The 25,189-nt window shown below is 66.6% G+C and overlaps 1 protein-coding gene across 2 annotated transcripts; it reads left to right on the top strand.

The window, feature by feature from the left end:
• Positions 1-2,341: 2,341 nt before the first annotated feature.
• LOC141977019 (ephrin-A3-like) lies at positions 2,342-23,746 on the top strand. Of its 2 annotated transcripts, none has more exons than XM_074938227.1 (5): positions 2,342-2,414; positions 21,339-21,628; positions 22,025-22,090; positions 22,323-22,400; positions 22,654-23,746. In XM_074938227.1, the coding sequence occupies exons 1-5, from the start codon at positions 2,398-2,400 to the stop codon at positions 22,773-22,775; spliced, it is 573 nt and encodes a 190-aa protein (XP_074794328.1). In that variant the 5' UTR covers positions 2,342-2,397; the 3' UTR covers positions 22,776-23,746. The 2 variants fall into 2 exon arrangements, with proteins under 2 accessions (XP_074794328.1, XP_074794327.1); XM_074938226.1 differs by lacking the exon at positions 2,342-2,414 and adding an exon at positions 4,067-4,300 and having other exon boundaries at positions 22,654-23,745.
• Positions 23,747-25,189: the final 1,443 nt, after the last annotated feature.

Genomic DNA, 25,189 nt, shown 5'->3' with positions numbered 1-25,189 from the left:
GGCCAGACACATGGGCACCCGGGCTCCCTCCACACTAGGTGCCAGCCGCTCCGCCCCGACCTGCAGGGACCCACCCAGGCAGTGCCCAGCCGCCTCCTGCAGCCTGCCAGGGGGTGTGCTGGGCAGCGGGCAGGGAGCAGGGCTGGCCCTGCTGCCAGTGGACGTGTTTGTGGTTGGCCAGGCCTAGGGGTGCGCGTGTTGTGGTGTGTGGTTGGCTTGTGTGTTGCTCTGGGTGGAGGGTGCAAGTGTGTGTGTGTGTGTGTGTTTCCGGTGTAGGTGTGCTTTTGCTGGCTCTCTCTCTGTGTAGGTGTGAGCGCGTCTGTGTGTGTGTGAGCCGGGAGCGAGCGATTTCTGTACAGACAGGCGTGTTTGTGTGTCTCTGTGCAGAGGCACGTGCAGTGCTGTGTGGGGGCGTTTCCCTGTGTGTTGCCATGCAGGGGGTTCCATGGGGAGTCGTGTTGCTCAGTGTTTGTGGCGTTTCCTTGGGGAGGCATGTGCGTCGCCATACGTGTGGGGTGTTTCTACATGGAAACACTGCACACAACAGTTCCCAGCCCCTGACTGCCAGAGGCTGGGACTGGACGAGGGGATGGATCACGCAATAACAACCCTGTTCGGTTCATTCCCTCTGCAGCCTCTGGCACCGGCCGCTGCCGGACGCAGGGCACTGGGCTAGCTGGACCGTGGCTCTGACCCAGTGTGGCCGTTATGTTCTTAAGCATGTTTCTTAAGCATGTGAGTTGCCTTGTTGGGGTTGCATGTTGCTGAGTTTCCATCTATCCTGGAGTAAACGTCACAGCTCCCAGAGCCTGCTTTGTGGCTGGGTGGCGAAGGCCCCCGGGTGGTGGTTCCAAGCCCCAATAACTCTGCTGCAGGGACCCCTGGGTGGAGAGTTCCTAGAGCCAGCCCCGGTCCTGCTGTCAGCCAAAGCGTCTCCGGGTACGGCTGCCATGCAGCGTAAGCCCAGGGTTAGTAGAACTCAAGTTAGCAGCCCCTGGGTTTGTTAGCTAAGGGGATGTCTCCAATGCATGTCCTGGCCCGCTGCCTTGGGCTCACGGGGCACAGGCTAAAGGTCTGTGCAATTGTGGCATCGACCTCTGGGCTAGGGCGGCAGTTCCGGGACCCTCCCGCTGCATCTATACACATTCGTAACCCAGGTTAGGAGTTGTTCAATCCTGGGGCCCCAGCATCTGCACTGTGATAACATGGGCCTGAGTCCAGCCCCCCATAGCCCCGACTTCCTAGCACCCTCCCAAAATGTGGCTGCTCCAGCCCTTTGTGAGAAAACTTGACTGTCCAGAGGACAAAGAAAGTTTGCCTGTGGCATTGTGGGATAGTTTTGGTGGACTCTCGGAGCAGGAGTCCAGTGGGGCTGCATCTTCACAGCAAAGCAAGAGGGCTTGAACCCTGGGTTCCAGCTTGACTCAGGCTCAGACCTTCCACCCCCGGGCCCTGGGACCCTGTGTTTAACCCTGGGTTAGCACGATTTGTGTGTAGACGGAAAGGGCTAGGCTTGAGCCTGAGTGCGACCCTGGGGCTTACATTGCAGTGTAGACGTACTCTCAGCATTCCAATTCCCAGTGCGCATGCAGGGGAAGGGCCCCTCCGCCCCATCCCGCCTGGTACCCCGTGGAGAGAGGTGGCATCGGAAGCTTCCTACCGTCACACTGATCTCAACGAAGCACCTGCCCGCCCTCCTGCATCCCCCTCCCCCAGCATCCCCACCCTGCGGGCAGACTGGAGCCAGGTCCCCCCTCCTCATGGGAAGGTGCCCTGTCCCATCCCAGCCCCACTGAGCCAGCCAGTCCCCCTGCCCTGGGGCCAGATGGGAGCCAGAGCCCCCTACAGGGGGCCATGCAGCTGCTCCTCCCCTGACCCAGGCCCTGTTTCACAGTGTGGATCAGCGACTGCAGAGAACAGGAAGAGTCGTGGGAGGTGGCACTCCTGGGCTGGGAGCAGGAATGGCCCAGCACACCTGGGGGCTTGGCCCAGCACCCCTGGGGGCTTGGCCCAGCTGGGGCAGCCCAGACACCCTCATCCCTTCCCTCCTCTCTGCCCCCTCTCCCTGCCCTATGCTCCCCACTCCCATCCCTTTGCCTTCCCTCCCGCCCCCTCCCCCCACGGCCATTGGGAGCCTCTTTGCACGTGGTGTATTTTCTTCACTTCACTTCTTCAGATGAATAATTAATAGAGGCTTTTTTGGTCTTTCTTGTTGTTTCATCAGCTGCCTTCCACCGCCCGGCGGGGGCTCCTGCCAGCACCTCACCCCTCCCCACGCCGGAGGTGGTGTGTCCTTCTCCGCTCGTGGGCTGGGGGCTCCGAGGGCTGGGGACAGAGCTGGGCTTGTGGCTCTCAGCTGCTGGAGGAAGAGGTGGCCCTGGCTCTGAACGGCTGGCCATGGCACCAGCAGGAGGGTAGGTCTCCCCCAGTGCGGCATGACTGACAGAGCCTGCCGGCCACCCGCGGCACAGAGCTGGGAACTGGGGCTGGGAGAAAGGCAGGGACTCAGAGGGCAGCGGAGCTGGGAACTGGGTCCGAGAGGCCCAGCAGGTGCATTCGGAAGGAAGAGCCCAACACTGGGGAGTCAAGGAACCAGCCCCACGGGGCAGCCACCCCACTCCCTCGCTTGCCTGCAGCCCCATTAGACTGGGGGAGGGGGATGCAGCATCTGCTCAGCCTGGTTTCCAGGGCTCTGAGCCCCTGCGGCGCCCCGGACTCTGAATGGACTCGACTGCCCAGCACGGCACAGAACCAGGCCCCTTTGCAGTGTCCCAGGCTGGGCAGCCCAGGCCAGGGAGCACTGTGGGGCAGCCCGCCCTTGGAATGGGCACAATACACTGTGGGGGGGCTGGGAAATCGCATTGGCCTTCTCAGCTGCCAGCCACTCCCCAGGGTTGTGCCCTGTCAGTTGCCAATCCAGCGCTGGCCCGGGGCCAGGAAGCCTTCCTGTTGTAAGGAGGTGTCGTAACCAGGTGGGATGGGCAGCGGAAGAGGGGCGGGAGAGCCAGGCACCCGGAGGAGTAAAGTGCTGAAGTTTACTTCTCCCAGTTCCAGTGCCTGGTGTTCCAGGGAGCCACTGCTCCTGGGGCTCGCTGGCTGGCCGGAGCTGCCCACGGCCACGCAGGGCTTAGATCCTTCAGCAGCAAAGGGGTTTATTGCCTTGATTTTAGTTTTTGAAGCCGGGATTTGCAGCTTGTGATGGAGCCTGGGACAAGGGATTGGGGGAAAGAGGCAGCCTGAGCCAGTGGGCAGGGAACTGGTCTGGGGCTCAGGACACCTGGGTTCTGGTTCTGCCACTGCCCTGCTGGATGACTGGGGAAATCACCTCCCGCTCTGGGCCACCCCTCAGCCGTCTGTCTGTTCGGGTAGAGGGTGAGCTCTTAGGGGCAGTGGCTGGCTCCCCTCTGCCTGCAGCAGCCAGCACGATGGAGCCTTGGAGCCGCTGCATGACAGATGATTAATAATAAAGTGTTGCAAACGAAGCCGTTATGGAATCGGGCACAAACCCGGCCAGGAGGGAAATGTGTGAAGACAAACAAATGCCTCTCTCTCTCTCTCTCCTGTCCCGCAAGGGAAAGCACCTGTGGGAGCTGCAGTGGGATGTGGGGAAAGCAGTGAAGAAGACTAGAACCCAGAGCATCCTGGTGACCTGCTGCGGCCCAGGGACCATCCCTGTTTTACAGATGGGGAAACTGAGGCAGTGGGAGGGGCCATGGTTCAGCCCAGGCACAGCTCAGGCCATCAGCTGCTCCAGGCCGCGGCCCAGAGCAGGGGGCTCAGAGGGACCCTGAGGTGGGGGGCCAGGAGGGTGCTGTCAGCATGCCCAGCAGCTGGCCCCACAGGCAGCCCGGCTCAGGTCATGGCCCCCTGGCACAGCGGGACGCTGAGCCAGGCCCTCAGGCTCCGTCCCAAGGGGCGCCCCATGGGCGGGGGAGAAGGCAGAACTGTGTGAAGAAGGCGCCCCGCTCTAGGGGGGAGCGGGCAGCACAGACCAGCGCGCGCGGGGGGCCCCCGGCCGTGAACGCGCCACGGGAGCGCGCAGGGAAGGGGCGGGCCCGGGAGCGCGCGGGGGGGCGGAGCTCGGCGCGGGGCTCGCGAGCTGGCGGCTCCGGCTCGGTTCCGTGCATTGGGTCGCGCTGGGCTCCGCGGCGCAGGCGGGGGTTGAGCGCCGCTGCAGGGGCAGGATGGCTGCTCGCCTGGCCGCGCTCCTGTCTCTGCTCCCGCTGCTCCTCCTCAGCCAGGGGCCGGCGGGGACCGTCTGCAACCGGCACGCCGTGCACTGGAACAGCTCCAACCCGCAGTGAGTCCCGGGGGCCGGGGCGCCTGCAGCGCGGGGCTCTGGGGGCGCCTGCGAGGACCGCGCTGGAAGGGTCCTGCTCCGAGGGCTTTGCTGGGGTCCGTGCGCTGGGGGAGGGGGGCGGCGGCTCTTGGGGGCGCGTGTATTTGGGGAGTGGCGGTTGGGCGCGCCGGAGGGCTCCAGGACCCCCCCCCCCCCCGGTGGAGCTGGTAGCAGGATGCGGGGAGCCGTCGGGCTGGGAGGAAGCGGCTCCCCCGTTTGGGCCGGGGGAAGCCTCGGGGTGTCCGGAGTCGCCCCCTGTCCCTGGCTGGCCCCTGCCCTGCCTCCCCTCCCCCCGTTGCTCTTAATGCTGCCCCCCCCTCCTATGAAGGGGCCGGAGCCCAGGGTGGTGGGGGTGCGAGGGGCCGGGGGCCGTGCGCGGAGAGGCAGGGGGTGGCCCCTCAGCGCCCGGGCACGGTGCGTGGCGCGCCCAGCGCCGGGACGAGCTGTACTAAGGCCCCCCCCCCCGAGGCTGTGGGCTTGTGTCCCCCACCCAGGCCTCGACGTTCTGCCCATTGCAGAGCTGGACTGTCCGGGCAGGGGGCGTGGGGGGCTGGTCTGGGGCGCCCCCCGCGGGCGGGTGGAGGGGCCCCGGCGGCGCCCGTGGGTTTAGTCGCCGCCTGTTCTCCGCGGTGCTCGGGGGGGGGGTGTTTATTGCAAACGGAAGGTGTCTGGGGAGCTGGTGCCAGAGGGCCCGGAGCATCCGCGGTGTCTGGGGAGCGCGGGGTGTCACTAAACGGCCTCGCTTCCCAGGGGTGAGCTGGGGCTGGACTCGCTGCCCCCTGGCTCTGGCCCTGCTGGGTGGACCTGTCCCGAGCCCTTCTCCTGGCTGGGGGGAAGGGGTGCGGCTGGGAGAGAGCCCAGGGCCGGGGGTCCCCTCCGCTGGGCTGCCAGCCCTACCTAGCATGGATGGCCCTGTCTGAACATGCCCCGCGAGGCTGGGCTGCGTGGATCCCGCAGGTGAGTCAAAGCCACGCGCCAGCCCACACCTGCCTGGGGGAGTCTCTGCGCCCGTGGCCGGCCGCCTGCCCCCTGTGTGCACACAGACAGATGGCGTCTCGCTCCCTGACTGTCTGGGGCGGGCGCAGGGGGCGACACCCACTGGCTGCAGGCGGCCTGGGCAGGGGCCGGGGTGCCCACTGGCCTGTTTGCCCTGCGGGCCGGGCACGGGAGGGGTCCTGGCCTCCACAGGGCTGCTGGCTTGGCCCCTGGGCAGTGTAGGCGACACCACTCGGGCGAGACCCTGGAAGCGAGCTGTCCGCAGACACCAGCTGCTGGAATGGGGCCTGGGGGGCCACCCCCACTCTCAGCTGGTCTGGGCTGTGCTGAGGCTGGCTGCTTCCCTCTGCCCTGCACAGGTGACCTTTAGGCTCGACTCCTGGGGCCCAGCTGCCCTGTCCCCCAGACGTGGCTCCGTGGGACGGGGTGCAGGCGGCCCGGGCGGCTGGAGAGGTCACGAAGCCAGCGCTTCAGAACAGTCAATAGGGTTTGTAAGTGAAGATCTGACGATTGTTGGTGTGTTCGGAGATTCAGGGAGCCCAGCTGATCGATGGCCGGGAGCGAAGCAACCCCCCCCCCCCCCCCCGCCGTATGGTTCACGCCCTGTCGCTCGGGGCTGGTGGGTAGCTGGCAGGTTGCAACAGGGAAAGCCTGTGTCCTGCACTCCCATGGTAGAGCCAGTGGCTAGTCCAGGCCCCAGTGGTGCAGGGATGGGCAGTGCAGCGGCGGCTTTGATGGAGATGTGAAATGGGCACAGGCTGGCTGGGCGTTTGGGGGTGTCCCACCAGCCTGGCCAGGGGAGGGGCTGGAGGTGCACAGACCCAGCCACCTTGCCCTGCACTGGGGGGGCAGGAGGGGACACTGGCTCTTAGCGAAACGCACCCTCCGCCATCCTGGTTCCCTTTGCAGGGGGAATCGACAATGAACGGGAGAGGGATCCGGGTCCAGCCGGAACGTCTCTCTGCTGTGCCGGTTCTGGGGGTGCCCCCCCGTCTGTCTGGCACTCCCCCGCTCTCTGTGTCTCTTTGTCCGAGGAGGGAGCGTTCCCTGGGTAGCGCCTTCCCTTCCCATTCAGATTGTGTCGTGAGGCGGAAGCGCAGGCCCCATAAATTGCGCGTGTGTGTGAGACGTGCAGAGCTGAGGAGCAGCACAATGGCGAAGTGGCTGGCTCACGCCGGCACGGGCGCCTTTCACAGGGACATTCCCGCTAGCCCCTCCCTTAGCCAGGCCCCCGTGAGCCAGCCCCGGGGCTAATGCCAGGGCGCCCAGCACCAGATTTCCCAGCTCTGCCCATCCGGTGTCCCTGGAAGTTCCCTTGCTGTGACAGGCTCAGCCTGGTGCATCCTCGGTGGGGCTGTGCCCATGGGTTCTCCCTGCCTCTGAGCTGCCTGGGCTGGAGGGATCTGGGCTGTCCACCTCGGTGATGACATGCCTGCCAGGAGAGACAGCGCTGGCCCTTCCGCCCCTCCGAGCCCCGGGGGAGGAAGGAACCCCAAAGCGAGCCAGTCAGCCCCTCTCTCTCAACACCTGCACCCCATAGGACCCAGCGTGGGGCACGACAGGAGCCAGCTCCCAGGCTGGGGTGGCTGCGGCAGGCCCATCCCTGGGCGTGTTGAAGCGCTGATATTTATGGCCAGGCAGTGCAGCAGGTCGGACTTGGTTACCACTGTGCGGCAAAGCATCAGGATTAGAGAGAAATAATGGGGGGCGTTTGGCTTCCTGGGCTGCGGTGCACAAACCCTGGCACGCCCGGTGGCATCAGCTCCTTACGGGGCCTGCAAGCCCCTCCTTCCAGGGGAGAGTGCCAGCCGCAGCTGGTGCCCTGCTATCCTTCCAGCCCCCTGGTCCTGGCGCGCCAGGCCTGCCGCGGCTCCTGCATCCCGGGTTGCTGAGGGGGTGAGCTGTGGGGTGTGACTCCCCGAATTCAGCACTCGTCCATCCCGAGGCCCCTGGCTCTTCAGACCACCAGCAGCTGTGTTTGTGTCCTTTGGGGGGGGGGTTTACTCCCCCTGCTCCCCAGGCTGGAGTGTCTCCCTCCACAGGGGCACGAGGGGGTTATCAGCTTCAGCATCCAATGCCCTGCCCCGCCCCGCCCCCGTCCTCAGCAGCATCTCAGGCCCCCGGGGCATCAGCTGCTCCCTTTGGGTCCTGACCACGCCCGCTCTCAGCGGGACCAATTGCTCGTGCCCCGCTGGGCGCCTGCAGCCCTCTCCTCTGCTCACCCAGCTGGATCCAGGTCCAGGAGTGGCCAAGCCAGAATCCAGCTGCTCTCGGCTCCTGGGCAGGGTGGGCTCTGCTCTGCCTGGTCCCTCTGCTGGGGCTGCCCACCCCTCAGAGCCCCCAAGGGAGAGGGGGTGACTCCTCACTGCACTTCCCCCCAGCCGCCTCAGAGCCTTAGCAAACAATGCTGGGGACCCCGTGACAGGGTTTGGCTTGTCTGTCCCCCACCCTCCCCGGGCAGAGGCCTGTGTGTGGCTGGCGCAGTGCTGGGCAGGCTGTGACTGCAGGTGCAGAACGAGCCTGGAAGCTGTGGGGCCACTCCCGAGTGTGGAGGGAAGGCCTTGCGGGGGAGGGGGGATGCGCACCCCTGCCCCCGCCCCTCCCCCGCCCCCAGGCATCGTGCCAGCCCGGTCCTCGTGGACACAGGTTCCCACCCTGTTGCCTCTGCTGGGGGTTGAACCCGTCGTGGGGGGTGGAGTTGGCTCCTGGGGGCTCCTCCTTTTGCAGCGTTTCTGGGGTCCCTGGTGCAGAGCAGTGGGGAAGAGCTGCGCGTCACGCAGCAGCTGGGTCAGACCCGGCTCTGCCACGTGGGGAGTGGGGTGCGGCTGCCTGGGGGCTCCGTCTCTGGCTGAGGCAGGTGTATGCTCCCAGGGGCAGTGGCCAGGGCCAGGCGGGGGATAAACGCAGCTGAACCCTGCGAGCGGCCGGACCGTGGGGTGCTCGATCCCAGTGCAGGGAGCAGACACCCCCCCCCCAGGCCCTGAGCAGGCACCAGATGGAGCTGGATGAACTGGAGAGTGCAATGGGAGCCCCTGGGGACTAAAGGCCGAGCCCCAGCCAGCCGAGGGGGGCAGCCCATGCTAGACACAAACATTGGGGTGTGGGGATTCCAGCCACTGGGGGGCTGGGCTGGGGGAGGCAACTCTCAGGACACAGGAACCCCAGTGCTGTGGGGGGGGCTGAGCCGGGGGAGTGGGTTCCCAGGGTTTGGGATGCGGGGATGGCGGGCTCTGGCACATAAGAGTGGGTGTCTCTCTTGCTGGTGTCCTAGAGGACCCCAAAAGGCCATTGAGTGCAGCTCCTGCGCTGAGCAGGGCCACGGAAACCTGGAGCATCCCTGGCAGGGCTTTGTCTGGGGGTTGGGGGGGTGTCCCCAGCCTCCCTGCTCCAGAGCATAATTCGCCTTCGAGCCTGATGCCTGCCCTGCATCTCCTTGGCTGCTGGTCAGCACCTCCCTGGCGTGTCCTAGCTCCTCGGTGTGATAGCCCTTCCCGGATCTGCAGGCTGCTCACCCATCCCCCCCAGCCTGCCCCGTTTTCTTGTCAAGGGCCCCGGGCCATTGGGCCCGTCTGTCAGCCTCGCTCCCTGCCGCAGGCGTGTGGGGGGGAGTGGGGTGTGGTGCTGTCATAGGCAGAGCAATGGGGCAAAGGTGGCCGTTGGGGGCAGGCCTGTGGGGTTCTGGGAAGGGGACAAGCTGTGCTGCCAGGAGAAGGGGGGCACTGCCCCAGCAGGCTGGGGGGTGCCCTAGCTAGGAGTACATGGCATGCCCGGAGCCCAGAGGCTTCCCCGGGTGCGTCTGGGTCAGCCAAGTTGCTGTCTCTCTCACCTCCTGGCACCCCTGGCTCCTGCCATTGGGACACACCCCTCTCCTACCCTGGGTGCAGCCTCTGCCTGCCCCATACTTGCTTGGGGGGTCGCTGTGGGGCTCTCCCAGCCCCGCCCCACAGTGGGAGCACAGGCAGCCTGCGTCCAAGGCAGCTGTCCTGGAGTGGGTGCTGTGCAGGACCGGGGGTCCCTCTGCTCCAGGGTGCTCCTGAGAGCAGGGCTGGGCCAGCCCCAGAGCCAGGCTTTAGTCTCCCCTTGTCTAGGCTGCCAGACGTGGCTGCATCCGCCCCACAGGCAGGGCTCGGGGGCGTCAGTGGACAGCCCGTCTGCACCCCCCCAATATTTCCATCATTTCACCCCCCTGGGGGAGGGGAACCAAGCTCACCCCAAAAGGCCACTCGGGGGAGGCCTGGTGCAGGCAGGGACTGTCCCCATCTCCCTGTGCAGCCGAGTCCCTGGGGCTCCCCACCCCAGCTGGCTGCATGGAGCCCCCTGACAGCAAAGCAGCCCCCCTCCTGCCCGTGTCTGTCAGTCTGGGCTGTTCGTACCCCTGCAGCGACCCCTCCCCCATCTGCATGGTTCCCTGGGCAGACGCCCCGAGTGCCGGGAGGCCGACCCCTCCCCTCCCCCATCTGCATGGTGCCCTGGGCAGACGCCCCGAGTGCCAGGAGGCAGCAGTGCATGGCGGGTATCGATCCCGCCATCCCGAGGCCCACGTGAGAACAGGGGATGGGGATCTAGCTGCGCAGGGCCAGGGGGCAGACACGTGGAGGGGGAGAGCCCAGTGACCCTGGGCATCCAAGTGTCGGGTGGCTTGAGCTGAGCGGGAGGCTGGTCGTGGAGTCCTGCAGGGTGGGGGGGCGGGGGAGGGCTTGGTCCTTGTGTGCAGCCCCCCAGCAGCGGTTCAAGGCAGCTTCCCTCTGGCTGGTTCTGTGCTGAAGGCAACGGGAGCGAGCGAGGGAGACCCGGAGAGAGCCCTTGAGAGCAGCAGCCTCTCTGCCCTGGGAGTGGGAGGGGGCTGCACTCCCCGCTAGCCCCCTGGCAGCACTGTGCCCGCTGGGGGCAGGGGGGCTCCTCTACTTGGAAATGGAGCTCGTGGGTCAGACCAGTGACCCGGGAGCCAGGACTCCTGGGTTCTGTTCCCCAGCTTGGAGGAGGACGTGGGGTCAGGGGACTCCTGGGTCCGATGAAGGTGCAAACCATCCTCCGGCCTGAGCCCCCAGCAGATTGGGTTGGCCAGTGGCTCCAGCCTGGAGACCGTCCCAGCGGTGGAGGGCAGGCGCCGGGGAAGGGCCAGTGAGCGGATCCCTTCCCGGTGGAGGGGCGTGGGCAGGCAGCCAGGGTTACCGTCACAGTGGCTGGCCATGCACCCTGCATCACAGGGACCCCTGGGGCCCTAGGGGGAACTACGGGTGCCAGGGGGCTGCTGCACCCCCTGGCTGGAGTGAGAGACCCTCTGCCCCTTCCTGGACGCCGGCCTGCCCTGTACTCCAACCCAGCGCCACAGATCACTGCCCTGTGCAGCACCAAGGGGTGTGGGGACAGCTATGGGGGGAGCTCCTGGCTACTCCAGGGTTGGCCTTTCCTGGTGGGGAGTTGGATGGGGGTGCTGGCTGTTGGGGGGAGCTGTCAGGAGAGGACCTGCTGGGGAGCAGAGTGTCCTGGCTGTAGGGTGGCTGTTCCCAGCAGCGGGTCCTGTGGGGTGGGGTACTGGATGTGGGGTGTGCTCCAGCACGGGAGGGGGGGCTGTGGGGCACACTCTAGTGGGGGAAGCCTGTGGGGAGATGGCTGTGGGATGTCCGCCAGTGGGGGGGGCTGTGGGGTGCGCTCCAGCAGGGGGAGTGGGGGGGGCTGTGGGGCGCACTCCAGCAGGGGGAGTGGGGGGCTGTGGGGCGTGCTCCAGTCGGGGGGGGCTGTGGGGAAAACTCCAGTGGGATGCTGTGAGGTGCTGGCTGTGGGGCGCGCTCCAGTGGGGCAGGGGAGGATTCTGGTGGTGCAGGGGCTGGCTGTGGGGCACGTTCTAGCGGGGGGGCACTGGCTGTGGGGTACGCTCCGGCGGGGAGGGGGGCTGTGGGGCGCTGCTGTGCAGCCCCAGGCAGGGGAGGGTGGTGATTTCCACGTTACAGCCTGTAATTACCTTGCCCGGCCGCGCGGCCCATCCCTGGGATCCCACGCATGGTGGGTGTGGCTCGGTCCTTGACTCAGGGCAGCTCCGGCATGGAGCCAGGCTCCTTTCCCTTCCCGGGCTCCCACAGCTTGGAGAGGACCAAACGGCGCCTGGCGTGGTGGGCAGCTCTGAGCAGCCTTATGCTGGCGTCCCTGTGGGGCACAGATCCCTTCCTGAGGCAGCCTGAGTGCTCCCTCCCATGGCCGGATCCAGGGGCTGTGGGGCCCTGGCTGCTCTGGCGCCGCCTGGCCTGCCAGGCGGGAGTGGGGGTGTGCTGGGTGCCAGGCTCTGGGAGGAGCTGGTGCCCCTGGGGTTAAGGGTGTTCACCGAAAGTGCCCAGTGAGTCACGGCATGTTTGCAGGGCTTGGTGAGGGGAGGAGGGTGCTGCTGCATGGCAGGGGATGGGGTCCGAGATCAGGGCAGGCTGCAGGTTGATGACCCCTGGGGTTGGGGGCATCTTATGCTTGGGGCTGGTGGGGAGGGGGCTGGTGTCACACCTGGGAGGGACGTCCTTGCCTCGTGTGAGCAGTGGCGGGGTGCAGTGGGCATGGGGCAAGCCGTGAGGGGGCACATGGTGCCAGGATGCTGTGGGCATGGGATGGGTTGCGAGGGGGCGCACAGTGCCAGGATGCCATGGGCAGGTTGCAAGGGCTCCTGTGCCAAAGTGCCATGGGTGTGGGGTGGGTTGCAAGGGGGCAAGTCGTGCTAGGATGCCATAGGCATGGGGCTGCTTGGGAGAGGGTGCGCAGTGCCAGGGTGCTATGGGCATGGGGCTTGTTGTGAAGGGGGCATGCGGTGCCAGGGTGCCATGGGCATGGGGTGCGTTCTGAAGGGGGCATGCGGTGCCAGGGTGCCATGGGCATGGGGCTTGTTGTGAAGAGGCACATGGTGCCAGGGTGCCATGGGCATGGGGCATGTTGTGAAAGCCCACATGGTGCCAGGGTGCCATGGGCATGGGGCATGTTGTTAAGGGGGCATGCGGTGCCAGGGTGCCATGGGCCTTTGGCTTGTTGTGAAGGGGGCACGTGGTGCCAGGATGCCATGGGCATGGGGCGTGTTGTGAAGGGGCACGTGGTGCCAGGATGCCATGGGCATGGGGCGGGCTGTGAAGGGGCACGTGGTGCCAGGGTGCCATGGGCATGGGGTGGGTTGTGAAGGCGCACGTGGTGCCAGGGTGCCATGGGCATGGGGCGGGTTGTGAAGGCGCACGTGGTGCCAGGGTGCCACAGGCATGGGGCGGGTTGTGAAGGGGCACGTGGTGCCAGGGTGCCACGGGCATGGGGCGGGTTGTGAAGGGGGCGTGCCGTGCCGGGGTGGATCCGCTTGCTCCTGTCCAGGCCAGTAATTGAGTCGCTGCCTGTGGATTGATCGTTTAATTAAAACCCAATTAAAAAGCTCATTGATCTTGTTAGCGAAGCCGGGAAGGTTTGGGCTTTACCAGAGATTAAAAGGATTGTAGGGCCATGGGGGTGGAGGTGCAGGGAGCTGGGGGAACCGGTGGGCTCTGGGGAGCTGGGTGGGCGGGCGGCACTGCTCTCTTCACACCCAGCCTTGACCCCCCACCCCCAGCACCTCGGCCAGGCGTCGGGGAAGCCTGGGATGTGGCGGCCGGGGGCGGGGGGACAGGGTCGTCGGGGAGCGTCGCCATTCGTGGTCTGCATGCGTGGGGCGTGTGACTTGCGGATGGGCCGGGAGCGTGTCCGTGCGCTCGCGGGGGGCTCTGCGTGTGCACGGCTCTGCGGTGACAACGTGTGTTGCATGCACAGCGTGTCTGGAGCACCGTGCGCGTGTGGGGCTCTGCCTGCCCCGGGGGTGTGGGCGGCGGGGTGTCTGGGGGGCTGCTCCCGCGGCGAGGGCGGGGCGGGCTGCTGGCGACGGTCTGGGCGGCGCTCCCCGGTGCGGGGTGTCTCTCCGGCTGTCTGGCCGCTGCCGGCTTCACCTGGCCCTGTCGGTCGCTGCGGCTTTGCCTCTGGCTGCTGCAGGACACGGCTGAAAGGGGCCCGTAAATCAGTGGCACTTCTTTGTTCGCCAGCCAATCGATGAGCCCTGGCTGCAGCGGCAGGGCCCAGCTCCCAGAGCCGGACAAAGGGGCTGCCTGGCTGGGGAGGGGCCGCCCGGTGTCTCCAAGGGGCCTGAGCTGGGCCCTGCGAGAGGGGGGCGCCCGGGGTCTCCTGTGCCACCCAGGCCCCCTCCTAGCTGTGCCGCTGCTCCTTGGCTTCAGTGAGTAGCTGCCACCGGGATGAGACGCCAGGGCCGGCGGGGTGCGTGGGGCTGGCCCGGGGCCCGGGCTGGTCCCGCTGGGGTGGCCCGGCTGCGGGGAGCGCTGCACTGCACCATGCGTTAGCCAGCAGCCTGCGTTGATCGTGGCGGATGGGAGCGGAGCAGCCGCCAGGCCGCGGCTTGCCGGGTAGCCAGTGTCCTGTCGGGGCCGGGCCGGGAAGGGTCCACCGGAGGAATCCACCTGCCCGGCTCCCACGGTGACGACGGAGGGCGCCGGTCTAGAAACGCAGCCGTGCAGAAGGGATGCAGCCCATTCCGCTCCTGCGCTTAACCCTTTGGGAGCCACGCGCTGGGAGCTGGCAGAGCCCGCGCTGCCCGCAGCCGGGGCCTCCCGGGGACGGTCGGCCAAGGTCGATCATGGCCTGGGGGGCAGGCCCTGGAACGGCAGCCATGCTTCGTGCAGTGTCTGGGGCTGCCCGCCCCGAGGGTGGGGGTCCTGTGTGGGAAGGGGCCGGGGCACCTTAATCCCGTAAATTGCACACCAGGCCAGGAGCCGGAGCAGGATGGGGCTGAAAGTGGAGCCTGTGGATGCTGCCTTCTCGGGTTGGGGCACCCTGGGTCCTTGGCTGCCAGGGCTGGGCCAGGCTCTTGCTGAGTGTGTCTGTCTGTCCCATGCGCTCCCCGGTCGCGCTGTGGGTGCAAAGCCGGAGGGCAAGTAGGGGAGAGCTCGCCGCTGCTGGGGCAGCTCAAAGAGCCTGCTCGTCCCAGATTCCCGACCGGCTCGTTCTGCTTCCTGGCCACTCGCCTGCTGGGGCTCAGGGCGCAGGGAGATGGACCAGGGCGGGGGGGGGGGCGAGTCCCCTGGGGGGACCTGTGGTTCCAGGGACGTAGGGCTGTGGAGTCGGAGCCCAGCTGGGGCTGCTGCATTCGTGGGGGCAGATGGTGGCTGGGGCAGCAGCAGCTTTTCAGCGTCTGTGCAACGTGCCCGGGATGCGTCACTGAATGTGGTCCCAGGCCGGGTGCTGGCGGGGAGTGTGACGTGCCCCCTAGTCCGTGCCCCCAGCAGGAACAGCAGCTTAGTGTGAGCCACTCAGCGCCAAAAGACTGACCTAGAACGTGGGGCGGGGGAGATCCAGGCTAGCCGAGCCCTTCCCAGCAGGGGGCGCTGTGGGGAATGGGGGGGGGATGCACTGGCTGCAGGGGGCGATCCCAGCCACTCCCAGCAGGGGGCGCTGTGGGGAACGGGGGAGGCGTGCTGGCTGCAGGGGGCGATCCCAGCCACTCCCAGCAGGGGGCGCTGTGGGGAACGGGGGAGGCGTGCTGGCTGCAGGGGGCGATCCCAGCCACTCCCAGCAGGGGGTGCTGTGGGGAACGGGGGGGGGGAACGTGCTGACTGCAGGGGGCGATCCCAGCCACTCCCAGCAGGGGGCGCTGTGGGGAACGGGGGGGGCGTGCTGGCTGTAGGGGGCGATCCCAGCCACTCCCAGCAGGGGGTGCTGTGGAGAACGGGGGGGGGGGGCGTGCTGGCTGCAGGGGGCGATCCCAGCCACTCCCAGCAGGGGGCGCTGTGGGGAACAGGGGAGTGCTGGCTGCAGGGGGCGATCCCAGCCACTCCCAGCAGGGGGTGCTGTGGGGAACGGGGGGGGGGAACGTGCTGGCTGCAGGGGGCGATCCCAGCCACTCCCAGCAGGGGGCGCTGTGGGGAACGGGGGGGGCGTGCTGGCTGCAGGGGGCGATCCCAGCCACTCCCAGCAGGGGGTGCTGTGGAGAACGGGGGGGGGCGTGCTGGCTGCAGGGGGCGATCCCAGCCACTCCCAGCAGGGGGCGCTGTGGGGAACGGGGGGAGATCCCAGTGCCTCCATTGTGTGCAGGAGCTCTCACCCTTGCTGCCCCATTGAACCCCAGCGGACGCTCCCCAGCCCTGCGAGGGGCTTGCCCACGGGGAGGACCACGCGCTTGGGAGCTCCCCAGCCTCGCCGCCGGTGCACCATAGCCGTGTTGTCAGCATGGAGCCAGTGGGACGCACATGCGCCCCCCCCCGTCTCTCCAGCAGCCTCAGCACCCGGGAAATGCCCCCTCCCCCTCCAGGGGCTAGCGGAGGGGCTCCTTAACGAGGCTGTTTATCAGGAGCTGGCTCTAATGGGCCCCTGTGGGAGAGGCTGGGCTGCTGTGGTGCCATCCTCCGGGGCAGCCCAAGATGGAGGCGGCTGTTCCTGCTCACGGTGGCTCCGTCCTGGGCTGTGGGGCCCTGGGGGCTTGTTCCACGGCGGGGCCCGGGCAGGGGCCCTGGGCTCTGGGGGCCGCCAGCCAAGGCGTGCAGTGAACCCTGTGGGGAGCGGGGCTCCGTGAGCCGGGTGGTGTCAGCCCAGGGGGCTCATCCAGCAGGACCCCCGGCCGGTCAGTTGGGCTCCCGCCTGCCGCCCCGGGTCCCACGCGGAGTTAATGACACGTTTCGCTCCGGGCTCGGGGCTGTTTCTTTAATAAGGAGCCTTTTTCTCTCCTTTCACACCACATCAAAGGCAGCACTTGAAAGGTCTCTGGCTCCACGCTGGGGCGTCACCTCGCTGGCTGGCGCTGGGGGAGGAATTACCCGTCCGCTTCGGGCCCTCGCTGGGGGGGAGGGGGCCTGGCAGGGTTGCATAGGCAGTGCGCGGGCGGGGCTGTGGGGTCTTTGCACCGTGTGGCATTCACAGGGCCAGGCCCTGCTCCTGCTGCCCAGCCACCCCCTGGTCCCTATTGCTTCGCTAGGGACTGCCCCGCTGCTGGGCCAGATGGGGTCGCACCGGGTGAGCCGAAGCCCCCCTGGTCCCCCCCTGCCCGATAACTGCTGCCGGCCGCAGTGCCCCCTGCTGGCCACCTTCCCTGGACTGAGCTGCTTCTGCTGGGGACGGGGGGATCTGCCTCGGCCCCGGAGGGGAGCACCCAGGGTAACCAGGCACTGCCATGGGAGCTAGGGGAGATGGGTGATCGATGACGGGGGGGCCATTGCTTGGGAAGTTGGAGGGGGGTACAGCTGGGTCACTGTGTCTCCCCGGAGCTCCGGTGTGTCCGGGGCAGGGCACCCATCCAGCAATGTTGGCATGAGTCTGGCTTCCACAGGCCATGGCTTGCTGCTGAACACACACGACTCCTGGGTTCTCCTAATGCCTCCTGTGCTGGGGGTATGTTCACCATCTGCCCCCTTGCATCTGTAGTGGCTTGGGGCCCACATGAGATCTGGGGTGGGGGAGGGGATCCAGCCTGGTGCCCGTCTCGGGGTGTCAGGCCCCAGCTCCGGGCTGTGCAGCCCATGGGGCGTGGCTCCCAGCTAGGCCACTCCATAGCAGTCAGCATCCAGCACGCTGGGTTTCGGGGAGCAGAGATGGGCAGGGATTGCAGGGGATGGAGCCATCTCTTTGGCACTTGGCATTGCTGCTCAGAGAGCCTTTCTTCCCCACTCCCTTCACGGGCTCAGGGAGATAAGAACGGCCATCCTGGGTCCAGCTAACTCCGGGTTCTGTCTCTGACAGCGGCCGGTGCCAGATGGTTCCCAGGAGTGAACAGAACAGGGCATTATCCAGTGATCCATCCCTTGTCATCCAGTCCCAGCCTCTGGCAGTCCCAAGTTGAGGGACTCCCAGAGCATGGGGGTGCATCCCTGACTGTCTTGGCTAACAGCCATTCATTGTCCTCCAGGAACTTGTCCAGTCTTTTCTGAACCGAGTTGTACTTTAGGCCTACACAACATCCCCTGGCAATGAGTTCCGCAGGTGCGTTGTGTGAAGTACTTCCTTGTGTGTTTCAAACCTGCTGCCTGTTGATTTCATTGGGTGACCCCTGGTTCTCATGTTAGGTGAAGGGGTAAATAACACTTCCCTCTTCGCTTTCCCCACACCAGTCGTGATTTACAGCCCTCTGTTATATCCCCCTTACTCGGCTCTTTTCCAAGATGAACCAGTCCCAGATTTAATCTCTGCTCATACGGAAGCTGTTCCATCCCCCTGATGGTTTTTTGTGGCCCTTCTCTGCACCTTTTCCAATTCTAATGCATTGTTCTGTGATGGGATGTGCCTTCTGGGCATGGAGAAGGGCTCCAGGCGGGCTTGGCCCGGGTGTTCCTGGGAGGGGGTGAGCTGGCGGTTTGAGGTGGGGACCTGCCCTGACGTCCATTGCAAAGCGCCAGACCCTGGCACTGTGATACAGGGCTGACAAGCGCCAGAGAGGGCAGCAGGGTGGGTCGCCCTGGGGATCAAGGGGGTCAGGGCAGTTCTGCCAGGGCCAGAGGTGGCTGGTCTGCTGGGGGGGGGCAGAGAGGAAAGAGCATGAGGGGTGTTTGGGAGCCACTGCCCCTGTGCCAGCTGGGCATGGGGTATGGAGGTTCAGCCCCTTTTGTTTGAGCTGCTAGGGGCCTGTGTGCATGTCCCTGTCGCTGGCCAAGCTGCGTGGAGAGTTCTCCCCATCTCTCAGTGGGGCACAGGGACCTGGGCAGGGGCTGGCAGAAGCATGGAAGCCCTGGGTGCTGCTGGGCTCGGTGCCCTGCCTGCAGCCAGCCTGCGCCTCCAGATGGCAGGCCTTGGCCGCAGGAGGAGAGTGAAGTGAGAGGGGCTGGAAACGTGTGCAGCAGGGCTGGCCGTCCCGCCTGAGCAAAGCCCTGCACCCCCGTCTCCCTGGCAGGGCAGAGCGGAGCTGGGGAATGGGGAGCCCTGGCCCTGCACGGCTCCGCGGGGGGTAGGCGGTGGACACACCGTGGCTCCTGGGACGAAGTGGGAGGGCGGAGGGGGAGGCTTGAAGGGACCCGGGGGTCGTTTGCAGCAGCCAGATTGACAGCTCCGGTGTCCCACTCCTCTCTGCCCAGTGCGCCCGGGGAGCAGCAGGAGCAGGGAATGGAGGGGTGGGGGCGCAGAGGGTGAACCAAGGGTAGGGCTCTGACCATACGCTGGGCACCCCACCTGGCAACACCCCCAGGAAAAGCCAGCCTGGCCCCCTGCTTGCATGTGCAGAGCAGGGACACACGGCTAGACGCTGGCCGGCTGGACACACCCTGCTTTGTGCCCAGTGCTGCCTAGAATATTCCCATTCCTTTCCGGCCATCTCGCCAGCAGGGCGACAGAGACAGAGTGGGAGGCGCTGCGATAAGAGCCAGGGCTAGAGCGATCCCACGCCGGGGTGGTGAAGAAGCCAGGAGCTGCCCTGAGCTAGACACCGGCTTGGGCCGATGGTCAGAGTCCCTGTGAGCTAGGAGGGGCCCGGTGCTGGGTGGGATGAGACGTAATTCTGGCGGTACCGGGGGGCATAGCCTGGGTGGGACGCGAAGGAGCCGCTTGGAATGGGGAGAGCATGGCGGTTGTGCCAGCATCTCCTCGCCTGACCAGGAAGTCTCACCAGCGATCCAAGCCCTGGAGCAGGGCCCTGCTCCGTGGGGCAGCACTGAGGATGGGGAGATCTGTGCCCTCCAGGAGCTGGGCTTTGTGGACTCGGTCCCCTCTATCCTTCTTGCCCCATTTCTGGCAGCCCCTACTCTCAGCTGGGCCGGGTGGTGCCCGGCCATGCGCCAGCCTGCAGGAGCAGATTGCCATGTACTGGGAGGTCAGTGCCTGTCAGAGAGATGTGGAGCCGTGACGGGTGGATTTGAAATTCCATTGCACGGCCCGGCTCTGTTTGGGACTTGGATGCAGCTGGGACAGAACGCGGGATGGGAGTGAGCGGGTGGGGGGCAGGGGGAGGCAAGCAGCAAACGCTCCGGTGTCCCCAGATGGGCCCCAGGGCAGTCAGGGCCATGGTGTAAATGAACCAGCCCTCGGCCCCATTGGCCGCGCTCCCAGGCTCCTGCCGGGACTCAGCCAGCATGCGCTGCAGCCAGGACGGCGGGGTTCCAGCCGTCTGGCCCCCGCTCAGCCCAGAGCAGGGAGCGGGATCGTGGCCTGAGCCCAGTGCCGCGGCTCCCATCGCGTGCGGAGCCAGCACCTCGCATCGCCTGTTGCCGGTGGAGCGCGGGAGTGGCGGGTCAGCGGGTTGGCTGGGAGGATTATCACAGGCCGGGGTTTCAGTCAGGCCCGGATTAGGAGTGCCGGAGTCTCTCCTGAGTGGATCTGAGGGGATTGCCGCTGTAATCGATGTAAATGAGGCTCCCGCAGGGCCACCCTTTACGGGATTAACACAGTAACGGGATTAGCTGGAACAGGGTGAAAAATCCTTTCTCTGAGCCGTGGCGTGTGGCAGGGCCCGCAACCCCCCCTCCTCTGCACCGCGCTGCGCTCCAGAGTGGGGGCTGGCAGCTGGGGGCCACCCTCCACGCCTCACCAGCTCTTGGGAGTGGAGGTGCTGGGGGAGGGCAGGAGAGGTCCGGGGTGTACCCCGGTGGGCTAACGTCCCTTTATGTTCCCTGCTTTGCATTCTGTTCGGGCTTGGTTTGGTTCTGTCCAGTAGCGATGCAAGGCACCTCCAGGCCTGTCTCCTGGCCGCATCAGTTACCCCCAGGCACGAGGCCTGTACGGCCCAACAGACACCCCAAGTAGTGGGGAGCTGGGAACAGAGGGTGTCATTCCTCCGTCATCCATAGACTGGGCTCCGGGGTAAATGGAGGGGGCAGCCCCAGGCAGGGGCAGGGGTGGGCGCATCGGTGCCTGCTGGGGGTCACTGGGGGACACTGAGCTGGGGCTGGATGGGCCAGGGACTTTGGGGGGCTTTGATACCCCTGCCCATGACTAGGCGGGCAGATGCTGCCCAGGGGTGTCCCCTGGGCACAGACAGAACCTCCTCCCCAGAGAGCCCAGCTCCATTCCCATCCCTCGGCACCTGCTGCAGGGGGCTGAGGACCCTCCAGCCTGGGCGGGGGCTGGGAGTCGGGGGGCTGGATGGAGCCTGCACTGTGGGGTCTGTGCAAAGGACTGGGGGGCCTGGGAGGTCATGGCATTGGGGGAGGGGATCACTTCTGGCACCGGTGCCCAGCGTCCCTCCCTCACGTGGTGCTGGGCCGCGTTAATCTCTCTTCCGGGGCAGCCTGCCAGCGAGACCCCGGTAGCCGCAGCGCGGGCACCACGGAGGCAGCCCCTGTAGGTCTGGTCGGGGGCGGGAGGGGGGCTGTGTGTGGATTTGCCTGGGGGAGCCTCACCGAGACCTTGGTCTTCTGCTGTCAGAGCCGATGCAGGGGGGCAGGGAGGGATTGTACAAACTCAACCCCCGCCAGTCTCTGGCTGCTGGTGCCCCTTGACTCCGGCCCCCTGCTCCCCTCGACAGCTCTGCCGGTGCCCCTCAATCCCAACCCGCAGCCCCTCTCCCGAGTCCCCGCTCAGACGGATCATGGTGATTTTGAGGCTGGTTGTAATTCAGTGTCTGGAGGGGCAGGCAGGTGCCCGAGCCGCTGCCCCCCCCTTTGCTTGGGGAGGGGGCTGGGGGGGCGTTTCCCAGCCCCATGAATGTGAGGATCGGTGCTGCCTCCAGTGGCAGCTGGGAAAATGGCCCCCATGCAGGCCCCCCCCCGGCCCTGCCCTGCCCTGCGGCCAGGCCCTGGCACGGGAAAGGGCGAAGCCCTGGCCTGGCCTGGGAGAAACCCCTGGGGCCTTGTGCAAAGCCAGCGGTCTGGGCAGCTGCAGTTCCCAGCTGGGTCGCCGCCCCCCGTCTGAGGTCCGTCTGGGCGGAGGTGGTTTGTGCTGGGGGCACAGGGATGTGGGGGAGAGTCCCTTCCCTGCAGGTGTGGGGCAGGGCCCAGGGCGGCACCCCCGGAGGCTAGGCCAGGGGCCCTGGGGGGTCGTAGGGCAGGGTGGGGGTCCTGAGGGGTCCTGCTGCCCCCTGACGCTCGCGCTCTCCCCCCAGCCTGCACCGGGAGGGCTACACGGTGCAGGTGAATGTCAACGACTACCTGGACGTCTACTGCCCGCACTACAATGGCTCGGTGCCCGCGCACAGGACGGAGCAGTACGTGCTCTACATGGTGAACGCGGAGGGCTACCGCACCTGCAACACCAGCCGGGGCTTCAAGCGCTGGGAGTGCAACCGCCCCCACGCGCCCCACAGCCCCATCAAGTTCTCCGAGAAGTTCCAGCGCTACAGTGCCTTCTCGCTGGGCTACGAGTTCCACGCCGGCCAGGAGTACTACTACGTCTGTATGTGGGGCCGGGCTCTGACGGGGGGGTGGGGGTCAGCGCCAGCCGGCAGCTGCACGGGGCGGGGGGTCAGCCAGGAAGCCCCGGCCCCTGGGCAGCCGCAAGCCCGAGCTGCCTCTGCCAAGCAACAGGTTCTGCATTTTATTCAGCGCTCCCTCCCCAGCCTCAGCCTGCAGCCCCAGGGCACCGGGGGGGCAGGATCTGAGGGGGGGTGTATTGCGGCCCATGAGGGTGGGAGCGAATCCACAGCTGCGGTGTGGCCCCGTGGCACCCCAGCAGCCTCCCTAAAGCCCTGCCAGGCTCCCCCTAGGGGCAGCAGCCCCCTGCCCTGGCTGGTGGGGGGGCCCTCGGGGTGGGGGAGCAGGTGTGATCTCAGGGCTCCTCATTCTCTTGCAGCAACCCCGACGCACAATCACCGCCGGGCCTGTCTGAAGATGAAGGTGTTTGTGTGCTGTGCCTCCAGTGAGTACAGCCTTGCACGTGTGTGTGCAAATGCCCAGGGGGGTGGGGGCGGGTGAAGGGGCAGCGTGTCCGTGTCCAGCAGGGGCTCTTGGGAGGGGGTTTCGGGAGTGGGGGCGGCCCCAGGGGCAGCGGCTCCCCTGGCTCGTTAGTGTAGGGGCTGGGGGTGGGCCCCTGAAAGCTCCCGGGGTGTCCCCCTGGGCTGTGACTCTTCTCCTCTCTCTCCTGCCTGCAGCCTCACACTCCGGGGAGAAGTCGGTGCCCACCCTCCCGCAGTTCACCATGGGGCCCGAGGTGAAGATTGAGGACTTGGGTGAGTGCAGGGCACCAGCGCAGCAGTACAGCATGGGGCACTGCCCCCCAGAGCCAGCACCCCCGGGCCACCCCCATACACACACACACACACACACCCCGAACTCCCTTGTAGGGTCCCAGGCCCGGGGGGAACTCATCCACGCTGCACGGAGCTTGGCTCTGCATCCTGCCAGCCGCGGGGTGGGGGGGGTTGACTGCCCCATCCTGTGTGGCCCCTGCCACCCCCCCTCACTCTCTCTCTCTTTTCACAGATAACTTTAACCCTGAGAACCCCAAGCTGGAGAAGAGCATCAGCGGCACCAGCCCCAAGCGGGAACACCTGCCGCTGGCCGTGGCCGCTGCGTTTTTCCTAATGTCGCTCTTGGCCTCCTAGCCTGGTGTCGGCCGGCCTGGGGGCCTGGGCGCGGCTCCGCACAGCAGCTGCCCTGGCCCCTGGCGCTGGGACTCTGGCAGCGGCTGTTTGGAAAAGACAGAAGGGGGCAAGTCGGGGGGAAAGCCGGGCCCCGCACCGCCCGGACACGGAACCGTGAGGCCCTGCTGCAGCCGGAGAGCCACTGGAGCCCCCCACCGTGCGGGGGTGCAGCAGCAGACACCAGCCTGGGTGCCGGAGGGATGTAGCCTGGCCTGGGAGCTGCTGCGTGAGGACAAGGAGGGAGCCTGCCCTGCCCCCTGAGCATGGGATCTGCCCCCGGACTCCAGCGACTGACTCCTGTGGAGACTCGACTCGGCCCTTCTGGGAGTCGGGCACCCTGCATGGCACTGTCCTCCAGCACCGAGCCTCCGTGACACAGCCCCCACCACGTGCACCGCGCCCTGGCTGCCTCCTGCCCCAAGGGCAAATGCACGGGGCGTCTGTGCCCACAGCCCTGTTGAGCTGTCCCATCTCCTGGTGGCTCCACGCGGCTGGACCGGAGGCTCTATGGTGCCAGCAGGCCCCAGACGTGGTTCAGGAGTGCCCATGCTACGGGCTCCCTCCAGACGCTGGGCCTGGTCTGCGTAGCCAGCCATGGGCAATGGACAAGCAGCGCTGGCCCCAGTGCGTGGGCTGTGGGGGTCAGGGCTCCCCAGGCCTGGGGGCTGTACATACCTATATAGAGATCTATACATCCTGTACAGAGAGCGGCTATCAAGATAGATCTGTCTATAAGGCCCGTAGGCAGCAGCGTGGGCCCTGGACCGGCCTGTACATAGTCAGAAAGTGTTGGATTCTCCTTGTCTTCTGTGAAGACCCAACCTATGCAAACGCACAGACACTTTTTGGGGGACAAAAAAGCAACTCGCCCTTTTTTCAAGTGCTTTGGCTGGTGATTTTCATATTCTGCTCTTAGTCTATAAAAAATAAAAGGATAAAAAACCCATCCCTGGGCTGCTTGGATTGGGGCCGCAGGGTCAGGCACCCTTGGGCGCAGCTGGCAAAGGCCTTTGTCAAGCACTGCCAACTTCCTAGACCCAAGACAGGCCCACCCCCCTGGCTGGGCCCTCTCACCTCTACAGCTCCCCTGGCACACTTGTGTGTGACAGCCCTGGGCACGTGCCCTCCTAGTGCCTCTGCCAGGCCCTCCCAGCTTGCATGGGGCTCAGAGCTGGGTCTGACCCCTGGCACTCCAGGGTCTGGATGCCCTGAAGTCTGAATGGGTCCAGGAGGTGCTATCGCCCCCCAGCCCTCTGGGGGCTCTTGCTGGCTGCGTTCCCTGGGCCCTGCCAAGGGGAGCGGGTTCAGTCCAGGGCAGGGCCCTCCCTGTGCAAACAGCAGCTCAAAGCGCTGCCCGCCTGCTTTTTCTGTGCACAAAGGGGCCATTCATGCCCCTGCACTCTGTGCTGGGCGCCTGGGGCTGGCTGGCAGCAGGAGGTGACTCCACCACCCCGGTACCTGCTCCGCTCCTTGCCGTGCGGGGGGCGGGGGCGTGTGCCTGCTCCAGCTGCCTGACCCCCTTGGCTCCTCCCCAGTGCAGGCGGCTGGGGGTGTCTCCAGGCCTGGGGAAGGCAGGAGTGGGGCCTGCCCTGGGCTCCTGTGGGCGGGGGCTGGGCTGGCTCGGGCAGAGTGGGCTTGGGGCAGGGGACTCGTACCAAGCGCCCAGGGTCTCCTGTCACCAGGGACTTGGCGATTCCCAGCCCAGGAGCCCAGAGCCCAGCATGGGAGCACCAGCCTCAGGTAATGCTGGGGGGCAGGGAAGGTGGGGCTGGCCCCCCAGGTAATGGGGAGGGAGGCATAGGGTGTGGGTGGGGGCTGGGACGGTGACCCGCGGCACCTCCATTAGGCCCGTGCTCCATCCTCATTGCCCCAGATCCTGACATGTGGCAGGGGTGCTGGCTGGTTGCAGGGTACAGCAGGCTGGGTGGGACTGGCCCCGGTGCCCCAGGACAGAGCTCCCTTGAGCCCTGCGGCTGGTGCCAGGCCGGGTGCCATGCGGTGTGGGTGGGGCTGGCTGATAATAGCAGAGTTGGGGGAGCTGGGGCCCAGGCAAACCAGGCCCTTCGAGTCCAGCAGGGCCCTGCCTGGGTGCCGCTCCTGCCCCCCTGCAGGGGGGGAGAGGGGGCCGCAGTCCCATGGCAAACACAGTGGGCGGAGCCCTGGTTAGCCCCTGGGTATGTAAGTGCTGAAACGGGGGGCGGGGGGTGCTGCACCCCCAGCTTGAAGCGGTTCCCATCGTATCCAGGGTTCCTTTGGTTCAGTGGCTCTCAGCGCCCCTGGCTAGGTATGTCCGTGCGTGTGGCCACTCGTCTGTCTCTGCATGTGAGCATTATGTTGTCATGCAGACGAGCATGCGTGTGATTGCGTGTCCCTGC

Source organism: Natator depressus, chromosome 24, assembly GCF_965152275.1.
Source record: "Natator depressus isolate rNatDep1 chromosome 24, rNatDep2.hap1, whole genome shotgun sequence".
Taxonomy (NCBI): Eukaryota; Metazoa; Chordata; order Testudines; family Cheloniidae; genus Natator; species Natator depressus.
Note: the sequence above shows the minus strand (reverse complement) of the source record. Positions and strands in the feature narration are given on the sequence as shown.